Source organism: Mus caroli, unplaced genomic scaffold, assembly GCF_978045245.1.
Source record: "Mus caroli unplaced genomic scaffold, Mus_caroli_1 scaffold_7, whole genome shotgun sequence".
Lineage (NCBI taxonomy): Eukaryota > Metazoa > Chordata > Mammalia > Rodentia > Muridae > Mus > Mus caroli.
This window is the reverse complement of record NW_028227262.1, coordinates 43,866,055-43,882,817: the sequence shown is the minus strand read 5'-3', so window position 1 is coordinate 43,882,817 and position 16,763 is coordinate 43,866,055. Positions and strand designations below refer to the sequence as shown.

The following is a 16,763-nucleotide window of genomic DNA, read 5'->3' as shown; positions in this document are numbered from 1 at the left end:
TACTTCTGGAAGTAAGTCTCCATTCTTTTCATGCTGCGTTACGGCTGCCACTCTCAAAATTCCTGTTGTTCTTCCACTGAAGTAATTGGCACTTGCCAGAGATAAAAATTCCACATCTATTTTGGAAGTTATCTGAAAGAAAAGGATAAGTTACTTTGTTTTGTTCCTTTAAGACAGTCATGAAGCTCATCACTAAATCTTACTTAAATTTAAAATTACTGTGTCTAAAGCTAAACAAACACTTCCCTTCGGGATTTTGTACAAATAGGGTTCTGTCTATTGAGTGTGAAGCACATTAAGTAAAGAACACACTACTAATAGTACATCGCTCTCCTTAATATGGTTTTGACAGGGGCCAGCCCTGGCAGGGATTTCTTTCTTGTAGAGTCTCCTTGAGGCAGCAGAGGAAGAAAAGCATCAGTGAAGGGTGAGACTTTGGTCTTACAAGATAATCTGGTAAGACTTTTTTTTTTTTTTTTTTTTTTTTTGGTTTTTTGAGACAGGGTTTCTCTGTGTAGCCCTGGCTGTCCTGGAACTCACTCTGTAGACCAAGCTGACCTCGAACTCAGAAATATGCCTGCCTCTGCCTCCTATGTGCTGGGATTAAAGGTATGTGCCTCCACCACCCAGTGTCTGGTAAGATCTTTGTCTTACAAGATATTTAGGGGTGCTGCATAATAATAATTTTATCTAAGTCTAAGTTACCTTGATACTGTAGCAGATATGCCTTCTGTGTTCCTCTGGGATTTAGCATCTCTTCCTAAAACAGCAGGAGATCAAGTAAAGGATTAATTTCTAAAGGCTTTCTCCTTTTGTCCAGATAACTCTTGCTTGTCAGGCTATGGGGAAGTTTGGAGCAATAAACTTCTATTGAACCAGGAGAAGAGAATCAAGCTAGCAGAAGGAAAAAGAAAACAAAATTTTTACATATGCAAATATTCATAACATCACATAAATTCATATATAGATTCACACATGCACATTTATTCATTTTTATGTAAACCATTTGGGTCCAGCTTGCCTGCATTCTCATAATTACATTCTTACACACACATGCATATGCATTTGGAGCAAAAGACCAAGGTCCAGTGCAGAAAGAACTCACTCATTCTGGATGAAAAATTGAGCTCCAATCTTTATTGCATAGAGAAACAAAAAGCTTCTATCCTTTTATTGCTAAATTAAATAAACCCAAATTTGTAAGAAGATAGTCTTATTCCTTTAAATAAGACTAAGCTTGCCTTGTTATTAAGGAAAAAAAAAACTGTTCTGTCCCGTGGTAAAGAGAAGCCTACCTGCTCCTTCTGCTCTCTCTGTAGTTTCTTCTTTTGTACCTCTTTCCCTCCAAATTCTGCATACTGCTCTCTTGTTTTTATGTTACCTATGGTTTCTACATTATTCCACTGTGCATTCTCCTTCTAAGCTTGTTCTCTCCTCCTGCTCTGATGTAACAGTAATGCTCTTGCATTCAATGCCAGTTCTCCCAATGCTATGCCTTTACATCTAAGTTCTTCTTGCGTTTGCTTCTGTCTAAAAAGTTCTGTTCAGGTCTGAATAAAAAGTATTCTATGTAAAAAATTCTCCTCATCCCAATTCTGTCTCTTCTCTTTGTCATCAGCACTTAACATCTTCCAGAATACATGAACACATGGTAAAAAGTTTACCATAAGTTGACACATAAATTAAAATCAAATTTTACAACAGAAAATGTCTACATGAATGTTTTTAGAAGTAATTATCTGGCTAAACATCCATCACCTGTCACAGCTCCACAGGGTCATGGAAAGTTAAGAAAACATAACTAAGTGTTTAGTGAACTTTTGTATAGATAAACCCAGTGAATATTTTGTCTTCTATCCTAGTGCCTCTAATAAATCATTAGTTCCCTTTTTATGACCTTTGGTTAATGGTTTTACAACCTTTTGGAATGTGCTCTGAGTAGTAGAATGTCTGGTTTCTATCTCAGAGGCAATTAACTGGTGATACATAGGAGATTGGTAAAGTTCCCATTGCAGTTTGAATATCAGAAAGGAACTACTAGCAGTCTGACTATAAAAGAGCTTAATAAATACTTACATAATTTTAGGAATTCTTATAGGATCAGCTTTAAGAATTAAGAAGTCATCTATTTGTCTACATAGTATCACTATAAGAGAGTATATCTTTGTCATTCTGCAGAGATCTGCTCAAAAGGGTGGGTTAATACTTAGAGATTATTATATGTGTTTAATAATAACAGAAAAACATATTAACAGCAGAAATCTTTTCTAAAATGATTTTCTCCTGGGCCTTGTCTATGGAGGCAAATATGTTATGGACTATTTATTAATTCAAAGCAGACTCATCTCAGGAATGTAACCTGCTAGTCATTAGCTTGTTCTATGAATCCTGACATGGTTTGATTTCATTTTGTTGTTATATAGATTTTTCAGGAGAAATAGAGGCATGGTGTTTTAGTACTTAATGACTATGGAACACTTGGTGTTCTACTTTATTTTCTAATTTGAATACGTGCAAACTATCTATTCATCTGTCTTCAAATGTTGAAAACACTAGTTTTGTTTTCAAAGTATTTTTGTTAGAGTTTGCTAATACAGGACAGATAATATATACTAAATAAATATTACTTATAACGTTAGAATAATTAAGCATTAGTATACAATTTTATTGCCAGCTACTTTATATGAAGATTTATAATCAATTAATTGAGATAAGATAAAAAATAAATTGAGGGACCACAAGCTCCTGCTTTCCTAAATAACATGACAAAATTTCACTTCCTCTAGAGTAGCAGAGGTATGAATCTAGAACTATTGTTAATCATAAATTATGCACAGAGCATATTTGTGTTAAATATGGTATCACTTTTAGCTCCATCATATTTTAAAATGATGGAGCTGCTTATAAATTATTTGTAAAATAATGCTGGCTTTCCTTAGATATAAATCAGTAGAGGCTGAAATGATGGCTCAATGTTAGTACTTAAAACACTGGCATCTCTAGCATAGGACTGGGTTAAGTTCCCTGCAAACATATCCAGTGGTTTAACAACCGCCTGTAATTCCTTTTGCATAAGATTAGACACTGTCTTCTGATTTTATAGGCATCCTCTTGCTTGCTTGCATGCTTGCTTTCATCTCATATACATAAATAAACTCAGGCAAACAAACACACAAATAAACCTTTTAAAAAAGATCAGTGATGAAATCATTGACTCTAGACAATGTCCCCTTTTGATTCCTGTCAGTAATATAATCTTGGTAGTTAGTTTATTTTAGCTTTATTTTGTTTAAACTTTATTTTTAAAAATCTACTCTTACTGTTATTTTCTATTGTTATCACAGCCTAATTCAATCTTCTTATTTACCAATTAGAATCTCAGCTGAATTTGTGGCAAGTGAACATGACATTTCTCTAGAGAAGTGATGTTACCAACACTAAGTCATAAACACTTCTCACATGTTATTTCATTGCAAGTGAAGGTGAAATTCTTCACTTCTGTTATTATTAACAAACCATTTTGGGATTTGAAATTTCAGCTACTGTGGCTTAAGAATGCATCTGTAACATCTCCTTCGTAATAAAACCTAATGTTGCCTCCCTCAGACTACCATAACAAAACACTAGTCTACATGGATCATAATCTCTAGAAATGTATTTCTCTAATTTCTGGGGGATAGTGTGTCCAAGAATGAGGCAGTTGGAAGATTCTGTGTTTGGTGAAAGCCTACTCAATTTTTCAGTCATTTGAAATGTGATCTTGCTTGGTGAAAGACCACTAATCTCATTCATGTGGGCTCCACCCTCATGGTCAACTCAACTCTCTAATCCTTGAGAATGAAAATTTAGGATTTATAGGACACAAACATTTTACCAAAGCAACCACTGAAGAGCAAACATAATCATTACAATATTTAAACGTCTCAAGAAATCTTTCCACAATGATGGCATTGCTTTCTATGGAAATCAGAAATTTAGAGGCATTATGTCCCCAAAGGAGATGTTTACATTCCAGGCCTTTTTATATGAATATTTTAAATTGAGGAAATCAAAGCAGCTAGCTGCACAGCTTTAAAATTTAACAAAAGCATTCTTCAGCGATCTTGCCATGCTGCTCCACTGTCTGATTGAAAATGGTCACTGGCAGAGTTTTCTGAAATTAGGTTTAAGTTAAGAATAATCCCAAACACAAGCATTTTAGGAGACAGGTTGTCTGTATGAGTCTCTAGTTGAAAACTTAGGATGACCTGGATTTAAGCTGTGGATAACTAAGTTTAAGAAATCCAGTAGAAATATAAGCTTTCTCAAATAGCACTAGTAATGAAAATTCTATTTATGGGCTAAAAGTATTGAATTGAAGCATAGTTCCCACTGGCATGTGGAAAGCTTTAATTTAACTTGCAATTCAGGTTAAACTAGGCCAGATGGTTAACAAATGCATTCTCTATCTTTGGATAAAATTAATAGGCTGCTCACTCTGAAAAAGTATAACGATGTGAGAGAATGGAATGGGAAGGCTTCGTTTCTGGCACTGCTTATTTAAGAAGCACAAACAGAGAATGAAGAAAAAGAAGGGAGAAAGGAAAGGCTTGCTTTTATATCCATGGTACTTTCAAACTCTTAGAACTTACATTATAGGCAAATGGTTTATAAAATAGGAATATAGAAAGAAAAGGCTTTAACGATGCTCATTGTGAACTACAAGGTGAAAAATGTCCTTATGTAGGATACATGCAAACATTGGAAGACAAAATCATTTGGGCTGGTTTTCTTTATTATTAAGATTTGCATTGAAGATTGAATTCTTTATAAAGTGGAAAGAAGCAGGGAGAGGTTTTTAACTGAGAGAGGAATTCAAATAGAATATTCATCAGTGTAGATAGAGTGATAAGTAACAGCAGGGATAGCTTGACTCCTTATGAATCCAGTTTAACTTTAATTTCCATTATGAGGACCTGTCAAATTTCTCTGTAGCCCCAAGATATTCACAGGGAGTTTAATTTTTTAATTTGAAGATTTTAAATTAATTTCATTGTTTGTGAACCATTGTTGTGTGATATTTTTGTTTTATATATTTTATTGTCTTTGAACCTAAAGACATTTAGGATTCTTATTTTGAAGTTTTAAGGTGTTAGATTTTGCCTTATTGACCCATATGTCAAATATATCATTCATATCATTTTATTGGTAGTGAAATAATTCAGCAGATAAAGGCATTTTCAATGAAGCCTGATGACCTGGGTTCAATCGCCAGCAACCACATGGTGAGAGAAAACATTCCTTTCGATCTATATACCTTCTTCCACACACATATGATGACCAGCACCCTAACACACATATACACACACCTTTGTGCATAAAATAAAAGGTAAGAATGAAACAAAATATTAGAGAAATCTAATTTGAACTTAATGACAGAACCACCAGTCTACATGGCAAGGCTAGTATCATCAACATAATCAAACCAGGTAGAATCTAAAAAGAATGGCTGAACCTACAGAAGGAGGGAAGAGTCATCTGTGGTTGTAATTGAAAGGGTGGCAACTGAAAAGGATTAGAGGGTGGATCACAATTAATTAGCCTCCACTGGAACTTCAAGTCAAGGAAAATTGGCAGGTAATAATTTAGTATAAATTATCTGTCTAAACGTGAGTACCATTCTGAATAGGTAATTAGCATTGTTAGAAGCTTCCAGCTGAGGCATTAACTCAGATGACATATGGAAGCCACCTGTCATAGTGCCTGGTACATAGTAATTACTCAATTAATGATTATTATTAATATTACCTTTATTTCCCAGCTTTTTAAACACAGTTTCTTTTCTTTGATAAGCAGTGTTGAATTACTTTTCTATCTATAACAATAGTCTCTTGACATTGAGAAAGACTTTTAAAAAGGATCTCCAGAGTAAAGTATGCCTTCACTTGAATCTGTGTACTTGTCAGCAAGGCTTGAACATGACCAAGTAGAATCAGGGTTATTGCTTGTTCATTAAGTGGTGAGAGAGGGGTAGACATAGACCGCTGCAACCATTTCATTCATTCGAAATATACTCAGTTAATGAAAAATTTATAAATTAATAAGTTTCAAATGTTTTATCATACAGATCATTAAACACACACACATACACACACACACACATATACACATACACACACACACAAACCTAATACAAAGATGTTATTTTTGACATGAGGAATGTAATATTCAGTTATTTAATTGTATATGATTAGCTCAAATACATGGCTTACTATGCATTAGACTGAAATTAAAACACACAAGTATTTGATATTTCACAATAAGACTATATATATATAATTGTTCACCCCCATTCAGTGAATCCAGTGAATCACAAAACCACTTGCTTTTCCATATACCACAAATGTGACTCAATGTAATACAAATGTTCCACTCTACATCATATAAATAACACATAACTGTACTATGATCATTGTTATTTGTATGGGGAGGTATATTTTTGAAAAAAATACCATATTAAAACTTTAAATATCACTGTTAATATATTTTCAGTTTTCATGATTCTGATTTTGGTGTTGACATTTTCATTTTGCTGTAAAAATATTTTATTAAGATTCTTGAAAAATTTATAAGATAAAATGGAAACTTCATCAAAATTACTTTTTCAATACTTAGTATTTTGAATTTCCTCACTGATTCTATATCCTGTAATATCCCTGTTATGCAGGACCATGATGTCTGAAATAATCCAAACATTTACATACTAGCTATAAAATCTTCTGCATACTTGGCCAAATGCTTTGTTATAATGAACATTTGAAAAATAAATAATTTTTATTTTTGAGTAGTTGGCTGTCAAGATTATAAAATACCTAGAATATAAATATGCACAAAGAATTTATAATATCATATAATTTAACCACACTGATGTTAAAGAACCTAGGTCTCATTGAACTCTTAGAGTCTATTAGGAGTAGCATAAAAATACCCGAAATGGTCCAAATATGAAAAGGGAATGTACTAACAAACTCACATGTTAAAAGAGAATTTGGATTTTTTTGTTGTTCTTTTTAAGATTTGTTGGTTTGTTTATTTACATGCTTGTTGTATGTTGGTCTGTAAATTGTGTGAAGAATTTTTATATTTTTTCTTGTGTGTTAGAGTTGATTTTCATGAAAGACTTGTCTATGTTCTTGACTATTGTTGACTAGACACTTAAAGTTCCATCTCCTTGGATTGAAACATGAATTTTCAATTTTAGTGGAAAGAGATAGTCTCTTCAAAAGTGCCCCTAAAAGCAATTCCAGTCTCGAGGGGAATTCTCATGGGCATGCCCTAGTTCCCAAATGCTGTATACTAGTCTATGATGGTAATATCTGAATGGTATTCTCTCTACTAAATTTATACATATAGATGCCTATTCAATTTGGATCTAATGAATACAGAAGAGGATTATGATATAAGTTAGTTGAAGTTGAATGATAGGCTTCCCACACACCACACACCAGGAAAGTACCTATCTATAGATTTATTTTATTTTTTGACATTTTTTGAGACAAAGCCTACGTAAGAATTTGAGGCTATCTTAAACTCAGATTGTATCGCAAGTAGCTTTAAACTCCTGATTCACCCACAAGAGTCTCCTGAATAACTGAGATCCATGCATATGCCATCATGGTCAGTTAGGGTTGAGTTACTTAAAGAAGATAATCAATGTTTTAAAAGTGAAAATAACTAAAGAACTAATATTCCCTGGAGATGTGAAATTCAAAAATCTGATTGTTTTATCCTCAGAATTTAAAGTTATTAAGAAATAACGTCTTCTAATCCAGATATAATGGCCTAGATCTTACATTCTAGATCCTAGGAGGCATAGGCAGGCAGAACTCTGTGAGTGTACACATGGTCCAGGACAGCCAGGAAGAACCTGACTCAAAAATGCAAAACAACATTAATAACAAAGCGTAAACTATGCTATTAGTCGTAAAATCTTTTCCAGTTTTGGGTATTTGGAGATATTTATTTCCCCAAATACAAGTAAAAGAATTTTTTTTTGTCTTTTCTTTTTTAACCAGAAAAATTTCTATGTCTAACCAGTCTCTTACCTTATTTCTTGCTTTTGCCAGTTTGTTTCGTATAATTTTGGTCCAGTAGGACAGTTAGTTCTGAAAACACATTTTCTGAATCATAGTTTTACACTAGGGCTCCACGGCTTGCCTTTGACGTCATTCCTGCTTAATTTTACAGAATTCCATTTCTGTGCAAATGTAACATCTATATTAGAAGCACCATTCTGAGAAACATTTAAGGATTCCTTGCCGTTGGTGTTTTAACTGAAGTAGCACATGGTTAAAATGGAAGGAGATTTTAACTGTTTGCTCTTCTAGGAGGTCTACTTTAAAAGGATAAGTTTTTGAAAGTGGCTAAAATAAGACTTCTTAGGAAATACCCATACATAAGAACAGGATAATCCTAGGCAGAGAAACAAGGTAGAAGAGCAGAATCAATACAGAATTAAGCAAAATTCTACATCTGCTTTAGTTTACTAAATGAGGTCTGGAGAAAATGACGTCACACCCAGGGCCATCCTGCAGCCTCAGACTTGAACTTCAGTGAAAGATGGATTAAGAACTCTTCTTGAGGACATGGATGTAACTAGATTCTTCCAGCTTTCTGTACAGTTGTAGTTGGCTAAAGCATTTTTTTCAGCAGTTGACAAGAAAGTGCTATATCTGTGTAGGCTGCTGTGATGCAGAGAATCTGTGGAGCATAAACACTAGAAAGAATGAACAGCTGTGGTGCACTGACTGACAGCTAATACTTTTTGCTATACTACACAAAACTGGAAAGCTATATCTATAAAGTATACTTCTTTCCTACCATCAAAGAACACTTATCAGTGAAAATCTAATGTAATCATTGAGTTCTTTGTCTTTGAAACTCAAGATAGGTGGGATTTATTGAGCTTATTATGTTTGATACCACACAGTAGGACCACTGGAAATAGGGACCCATTTCTTGAGACTATAGATGTGAGCTTGCAATGTAATAATCTTTTAATATAAATATTTACTTGTAATCAATAATACGGGTTATATGTATATGATCAGTGTGGAAAGGAGAAGTCAGTAGAGAGGAACATAAATGATATTTGTTCCACAACCACCCAAAGTCAATATTACTATGCTTAGATAGACAATCTCCTTCTTTCAGCAGTTAATTATCACATATAGTTTGAAATGTTTCAGACATGAGGAATACCTTTAGATTTAAATAGATTTTCCTGCAGAACTTCATTTTCATTCATTAAGAGCTTGAGAAAATCAGTGATTAAGATAAACAGTTACCTGAGGGTAATGGTTGTATGAAATAAGCCAATTTACTAAAATGTCAATCTAAAGATGTAGAAAGTGACATTTCAATGGGATAGAAACTCAAATTGCTATATTTTCTGCTGAATAAAGTCAAATTATTACTGGAAACTGTATATTAATTTTGTGGAAAAGAGTCAACTCAAGCATTGATTTGGGGAATGTTTTCTGACAGCTATATGGAAGTCTACAATAGTTTACCATGTAGTTTGTCTTTGATATATGTAACTGTATATCACACTGTTTAGCCAACAATAATTCCTAAGACTTCAGCAGGTCAGTGACTATTTTCAAAACTTCTCTGGAACTGTCACTCATTTTCTTCACTTGTCTGCTGCTCACACTCTACAGATCCTTTTCTGTCAGCTATCCTGCTAATGATTGGATGGTTCTCCAACATCAGCCTTACATCTTTGACATGACTGATAAATGGGCTTTGCAAAAGGACTTAATGATATCATTGTCCATATAAATTTAAAATACAACTAGAGTAGAGATATCTAGGTCATCTGAAAAATCTATATGGGAATGAGTAATAGTTTAAAGATGGAGAAAGGATGTTTGGCATCGACACCAGTAATTTCATTTTATAGACCATGAGTGTTAGTGAATCTTCTTGTGCCTTTTCATGGAGCTGTATTTTCTTCTGCATATGATGATATGGCCTCCTCTACCTGGGAATTCCAACTCATTGATTATTGTTTGTAATGTACTTTAATGTATGTTTCCTTATTTTAAATATATCCTTGTTAGACTAAAATATTAAATTCCTATAAGTAGAAAACTCTATTTATAAATATTTTAACAAGACATAACTACAATGTAAATCCATTATAAGTTACAATCTTTAGAGGACATGGAGCCTTGGGTTCCAATTTTATTCAGATTTGTTTTAGGTTACCTCATATCTTTAATAATCAAACTTACCCACCAGCATATTTTAGTGTAAAATGCTAATTTACCAATAGATTAAAACATTATTTTAAATTAGAATCTCTAAATATATATAGATTCAGCTTTAGTCTTAAATGTTATATTTTCAAAGGAATTTTCCATGATCAACACATTACCATTAATCAAATCATATTACTGTCTCTGCATCCTATTACCTTTCTTTCAGTTATTACAATTTGCAAATGTATTTATTTTACACTCTGCTTATGTTTCCCTGTTAATCTATAAGCAATATGAGGATAGATAGCATGCGTATTCTATTACTAATATGGTCTCTAAGCATAGCACATTGCCTTATCAATAGAAAGCAAGTAAGCAGATCTTAAATAGATGGCTGAATGAGTGAGTGGTGAATGACTGTGTGATCTGAAAACTAATCACATTATAATAGATTGGATTGTTTTCCTGAGAGTTACTTTCAAGGTTTCTTTTATTTTACCCTGATGTCATAACAAAACCATTGTCTATTCTAATGAAGTGTAACTGTTTAGTCCAGTCCCTGATATTAGTTGGAGAAGGTTGGATGGAAGCCCGATGCCAGGGAAAATCAAGTACAGTAAATCCCAAGCTATCCTTGAAATCCCCAAGTTCCAACAAGAGGATGAAGGCTTCTATGAGTGCATCGCAGGTAACCTTCGAGGGAGAAACCTTGCAAAGGGTCAACTAATTTTCTATGGTGAGTAAATAGAATTACAGAACGTGTGTGAGTTCTTACTGTGCTTGAAAGCAAATAGGAGAAGACATTGACATACTATGGACATGTATCATGAGAGAAATTGGGAAGGCCCATTTCTAGTTGGATGCTTACTTTAGTAATTAATAGGTAGAAATGATGTCCTTTAAAATATAAATTTTAAAGTTGGTATCTTAGTAGACAAAAGTGCTTACAAGTATTAAGACCTGAATTCAAATCACTATTAACCATATATCAAGATGGATATACCATAGTCTCCCTGAGGAGAGTTTCCCAGTCTACTCAATAGGCAAACCCCAAGTTCAGAGAGAATTGCTGTCTCTAACACTAAGGTAGAACAAGCATACTCTCAACATCTATCTCTGTGCTTCACATGTGTATGTATGCACATGCACACACATCTGTACACACTCATGAGATAAGACATGACATTACTTATTATATTTAACTGGAGAATGGTAGTCGTTTCATATTAACAACACTGAAGTTTATCATACAAGGTATTCATTATACATTATTCATTATACATTCAAATCCTTTCCTAGAGAATATCAGGAGTAGCCTATGACACTCTTAATTAGTATTCTGAATAGGCTTTACAAACAAAAAGGAAAAGTAAATAGAAAAATTGACTGAATGGTGGTTTGAATTATTTACTTCCATTTATTACTACTCGTTCGTCCATATGTAGGTGAGAGAAAAATCAGTTCATTACCTCATAATACACCTTTACCATATCTTCTAGAATATCATTTGAACTGGATAACTTTGTGGTATAATGAATGTATACATTACCCAAATATTATCTTTAGGTTTTGTTTCTTCCAGACCAAAATAAAAACATCCTTAAATATTTCTATTATTATTATTATTATATGAAAGTGTGTTTTTCTGCGCAGCATCCTCATGCAAGCTGCCTGTGCATGGTGTCTAGAATACTAGGTGTCATACAGGTGCTGTGACTCAATCATGGCTCTTCTATAAGAACAGCTAATGCTCTGATATGCTGAGCCATCTTTACAGCACCACAATTTCTTTTTAAAAATATATTAAATCTATAAAATATATAAAGGAAATATTAAAATATTTGGAGATTCTAAGACATAAAACTCCTAGAAACTGTATTGTTTGTAGCCAAAATATTTTTCTATATATCCTAATTCTATCATTAATAAAATTAATAAAAATAATGTTTGAATAATTTGAAAGTTTATTGCAATTTTCTTACAAGAGTAATGCCTGGATATCCTGTGAGGAGAATGTATGTACCTTTGGAAGCATTACTTTCCATTTTACTTAGAATTTCCAATTTGTACCTGAAGTGAAAGTTACTTCCTGTAAATAGACTATAATTTCCCTTTTATTATTGTTCTAAAATTTTACTGATGCTTGCCAAGGAAAGTAATTTGTTCTGTTTTTCAATAGTATCATTTCTTAAAGGACAGAGAGTCTTTGTCAGTTGGCATCTTTGGCAATGTGTTTGTAAGAAACAACTGAAAGTTTTGCTATACTAAAAATATACAAGTGTTGGTTCAGTTTTAATAAAAATATTTCTTTTTTTCCATAGTGTAGAAAAAGAAGTTACTAAGTGATGGATCAGAATAAAATTATCTAAAACTATGTAGTTATCAAGAGTTAGGTTACATGAATTTTTAATATAAATTCATAATTTCTAGAGTAATCATAGGCATAAGTAATTTTCAGTGGTGTTATTGTTTCGAGATTTTAGATAAGCTGAGCAAGATCTCATAGGTACTGATAGTCAAATTCAAGGTCAAAACCTTTAAGAATCATCTAAACGTGAACTCCTTCTACTCTACCATAGTTTTTGAACACAAGGTCCCAAGTTCATCTCAGCAGAGCTAGTCAGCTGTTTAATGGATATGAACGATTCTTTTGGAATGAAAAGGAAAAAAATTCAAATGTGATGGATTAGATAATCACTATCCATCATAGTTATGTATTAGTTTACATGTCACAAAAAGGAGAGTTAACTTATGTCAGAGTCAAATAATGCCTAAAGGAAATCAAGAAAGAAATAATACCTAAAGAAAACCAAGACTTACTTTCTTTCTTCCTTCCTTCCTTTCTTTCTTTCTTTCTTTCTTTCTTTCTTTCTTTCTTTCTTTCTTTCTTTCTTTCTTTCTTTCTTTCTTTCTTTCTTTTTAATACTGCTAAGTTTAAGTTACAACTCAGGAATGGTGACATTGCCCATCCTTCTATATTTTGTGGTTTTAACCATAAAATTAACCTTTAATGTATCACTATAATTACAGAAATTATAATGTGCCTATAGGCATTTGTTAGGGCTCTACAGCTAGCAGTAGGAGAAAAATATCTAACACTCAAACTCACATGGTAAATCTAAATATGTAAATCATTTCTTTCCTGTATATCTTACATACACAAACATTTAAGACTTTTCTCATTAGAATGCTAAGAATACAATTAATATACACATTAAGTAAATGAATATTTCTTAATGTTGTAATTATTACATTAAAAATAACATATATTACTTACTATGTATGTATACTGCTCCAGGTAAAGTTTAGATTTAAGAACATGTATTGCTAGCCAGGAGTGGTGACACACACATTTAATCCCAGCACTTGGGAGGCAGAGGCAGGTGGATTACTTAGTTCGAGGCCAGCCTGGTCTATAAAGTGAGTTCTAGGACACCCAGGGCTATACAGAGAAACCCTGTCTTGAAAAACAAAAAACAACAACAACAACAACAACAACAACAAAAAAAAACCAAAACCAAAACCAAAAAAGAACATGTATTACTGTTGCAGAAGATATTGTTTCATATTCCAGAAGCTATTTCTGTCATGTCACAACAGTAAACCTGCAGCTACAGCTCCATGTGGATCTGACTCCTCTGACTTCTTCAGGACATGCACATTCCCACATACAGACATACAAATAGACACATAAGCATGTACAAACACACACATGTACACATATATGCAAATGCATATATATATATATATATAAATATAACTTAAAATAAAAATAAATCTTTTAAACTTATATCAAACCTTTTAATCTATAAAGTATTTTTTCTCAGGTCAAGCATGTATTGTAACAATTTTTAATAAACATTTACAAATTATTTTATTAGTAGCACATAGAAAGAAGATTGAGTTTTGTTAGTGCATTGAGTTCTCATAAACCTTGGTATGATTTATTTCTCAAGGCCTCAGGAGGGATGTTCTAAAATTGGAAATCGAGCTGATTTCCACTGGAGATAATCATAGGCTAAGTCTCACCACCCAGGGCTCACATGATTCATTCTATTTGGTGACCAGCTCCCTACAGAGCCATAATGTGGGCATGTATCACTATAACAAAGTCTGGAAATCAGACACACAGGTTTTGTGGTACATAGTATTTCAACTCCACATAACCCATTTCCTTTTCTGTTTGGTGTAGTGAGTGCAGCATAACATGTCACAGGACTAGGCTGAAATAGTCTGACATCAGGTACATGTTAAGTCTTGTTTCATAGTCAGTTTCATTTGTATTTCTTCTTCAACAACCTATTCAATACCATTGCATCTTTTGACAGGATGTGCAGGAACCATGGGATACATGCTTCCCTGTATAACTTAGCTTTCCCTAGGTATATAGCTCATGGAGATTCATTAGAAGTTTGTTTAAAACAAGATACCCTTTCTTGTTGACAGTCAATACCTCCACTTTAATTGACAGTATTTCTATCCCACTTGAAAAATCTTATTCTGAATGTTCTCATTTATGCTAGTACTCACCAGAAGTACTCACCATCAAGTACTCACCATAAAGTACTCACCAGAAGTACTCACCAGAAGTACTCACCATCAAGTACTCACCAAAAGTACTCACCAGAGTACTCACCATAATGTACTCATCAGAAGTACTCACCAGAGTACTCACCATAAAGTACTCACCAGAAGTACTCACCAGTAGTACTCACCATAATTTGACTTCTGACTTCTTAAAATACCATCTTGAAGTGGGTTTTGAATGACTGTAAAAATCAAGAGTCATAAGAACCTGTAGCAGCAAAAGTTACAGGCATTTGTGAGGTCATTATGTGTGTGTTGGGATCCTAAATAAATTAAGTGCAATAGTGTAAAACATCTAGCTAGCCCTATCCAGAGATTCCAAGTAAAGACAGGTACTCTGCCTACTACAAGTATACAAAGACAGAACTAAATAAAGGAGAGATGAGATCAGTAACTTTGTGCCAATTCTAAGTGCCTGTAATGGAAAGGATGTTTATGTAATCCACTTAACTATTTTCCTGAATGACTGTAAAGTAACTCATTCTAAAAACACTAGTTGCTTTATGTTTGCAAATAGGAAGAAATTTCTTACATCAGAAAATTAATTCCATTTGTAGGTTTAAAGTTAAATATTTCATTCTCCTACAACTCCCAAAACCTGCATTCCTTCTCAAGAGCCAACAGAATATTGGACTATCAAATAATGAGTGGAGGTTCCCATTTATATGTGTCAAGATATTGGGCTTAATTATTTCTAATTTAAATACATTTACTTTTTGTAGGCTTTAAACATGTATATTTAAAGAAAAGTTTCCCTCAAAGGGTTAGGACTTAGTTTCTTCTTCTCAGTTGACATATGTACTGTTATTTAGCATGGCAATATTCTTTAGCTGTCTTCTGTATTTTGACCTTTACTCAGAATTTACAAGTTGTTGCACAGGTGCAGCCAAATGACAGACAGCAACCTTTAGCTTGAGCCAAATATGGGTTGATAATTGTGATGGTTGCCCCTACTAGGCTCCTGCATCCCCCTCCCCTCATACCTCAAATAATATAACGGAAGTTCACCTGGGCTCAGTTAATCTCCTAATCACTAAGAATTTGGAACACACTGTATTACCTTGATTGATTTGCCAACATGATATCCTTGATCTGTTTTTTTTTTCCAAATAGCTCCCCCAGAATGGGAACAGAAAATCCAAAATACATACCTTTCTATCTATGACAGCTTGTTTTGGGAATGCAAAGCTAGTGGAAATCCAAATCCTTCGTACACGTGGCTAAAGAATGGTCAACATCTCAACACAGAAGTAAGGAACTAGATGTTAGAAACTCCTTGTTCATAAAAGTCACTCTCAACATTAACTCATGTCTATGGAGCATTCAGTGTGCTCCAGGAAAGGAAATTTCATTTTTTTTATCCTTAAACTAGAAGGAAGAAAAGTGGGCTGGGATAGAAAACTTAGACACAGTCACACTATCAGTGATGAATCCACCCACATCTAGATGTGGTCATTGGCACACGTTCGGGCAGCATTAACTGGATTCAGTGGGAAAAGGAAAGAAAAGGAGAGCTAGAGAGAGAGCAAGAGCAAGAGCAAGCAAGCAGGAGAGGGAGGGAGGGAGAGAGAGAGAAAGAGAGAGAGAGAGAGAGAGAGAGAGAGAGAGAGAGAGAAGAAGAAGAAGAAGAAGAAGAAGAAGAAGAAGAAGAAGAGGAAGAAGAAGAAGAAGAAGAAGAAGAAGAAGAAGAAGAAGAAGAAGAAGACATGAAGGTGGGAGGGGATGATGGTATTATGATGGATATACAGGGAGATAGCATGAGGAACTAGAGGTGGGTCCAATAGAGACACTGTAGAAAGTTTAATGTCCTCGAGGAAAACAATAAAATATTCTAAACAGCAATACATTTAAAACATTGCTTCATCATCAAAGCTAAATTTGATGTGTTCTACTGTGAGTCAGGTTTCATGTTCTGCTTCTTTCTGAACATTG

General features: G+C 33.7%; 1 protein-coding gene across 3 annotated transcripts in view; it reads left to right on the top strand.

The window, feature by feature from the left end:
* The window catches only part of LOC110295968 (contactin-6), a 370,702-nt gene that overhangs the window by 262,829 nt on the left and 91,110 nt on the right, over positions 1 to 16,763 (top strand). For all 3 annotated transcript variants that reach the window (XM_021164390.3, XM_021164391.3, XM_085840204.1), the window contains exons 8-9: positions 10,796 to 10,980; positions 15,945 to 16,081. In XM_021164390.3, the coding sequence (XP_021020049.1) occupies positions 10,796 to 10,980; positions 15,945 to 16,081 (322 nt within the window). The remainder of the gene's footprint in view (positions 1 to 10,795; positions 10,981 to 15,944; positions 16,082 to 16,763) is intronic.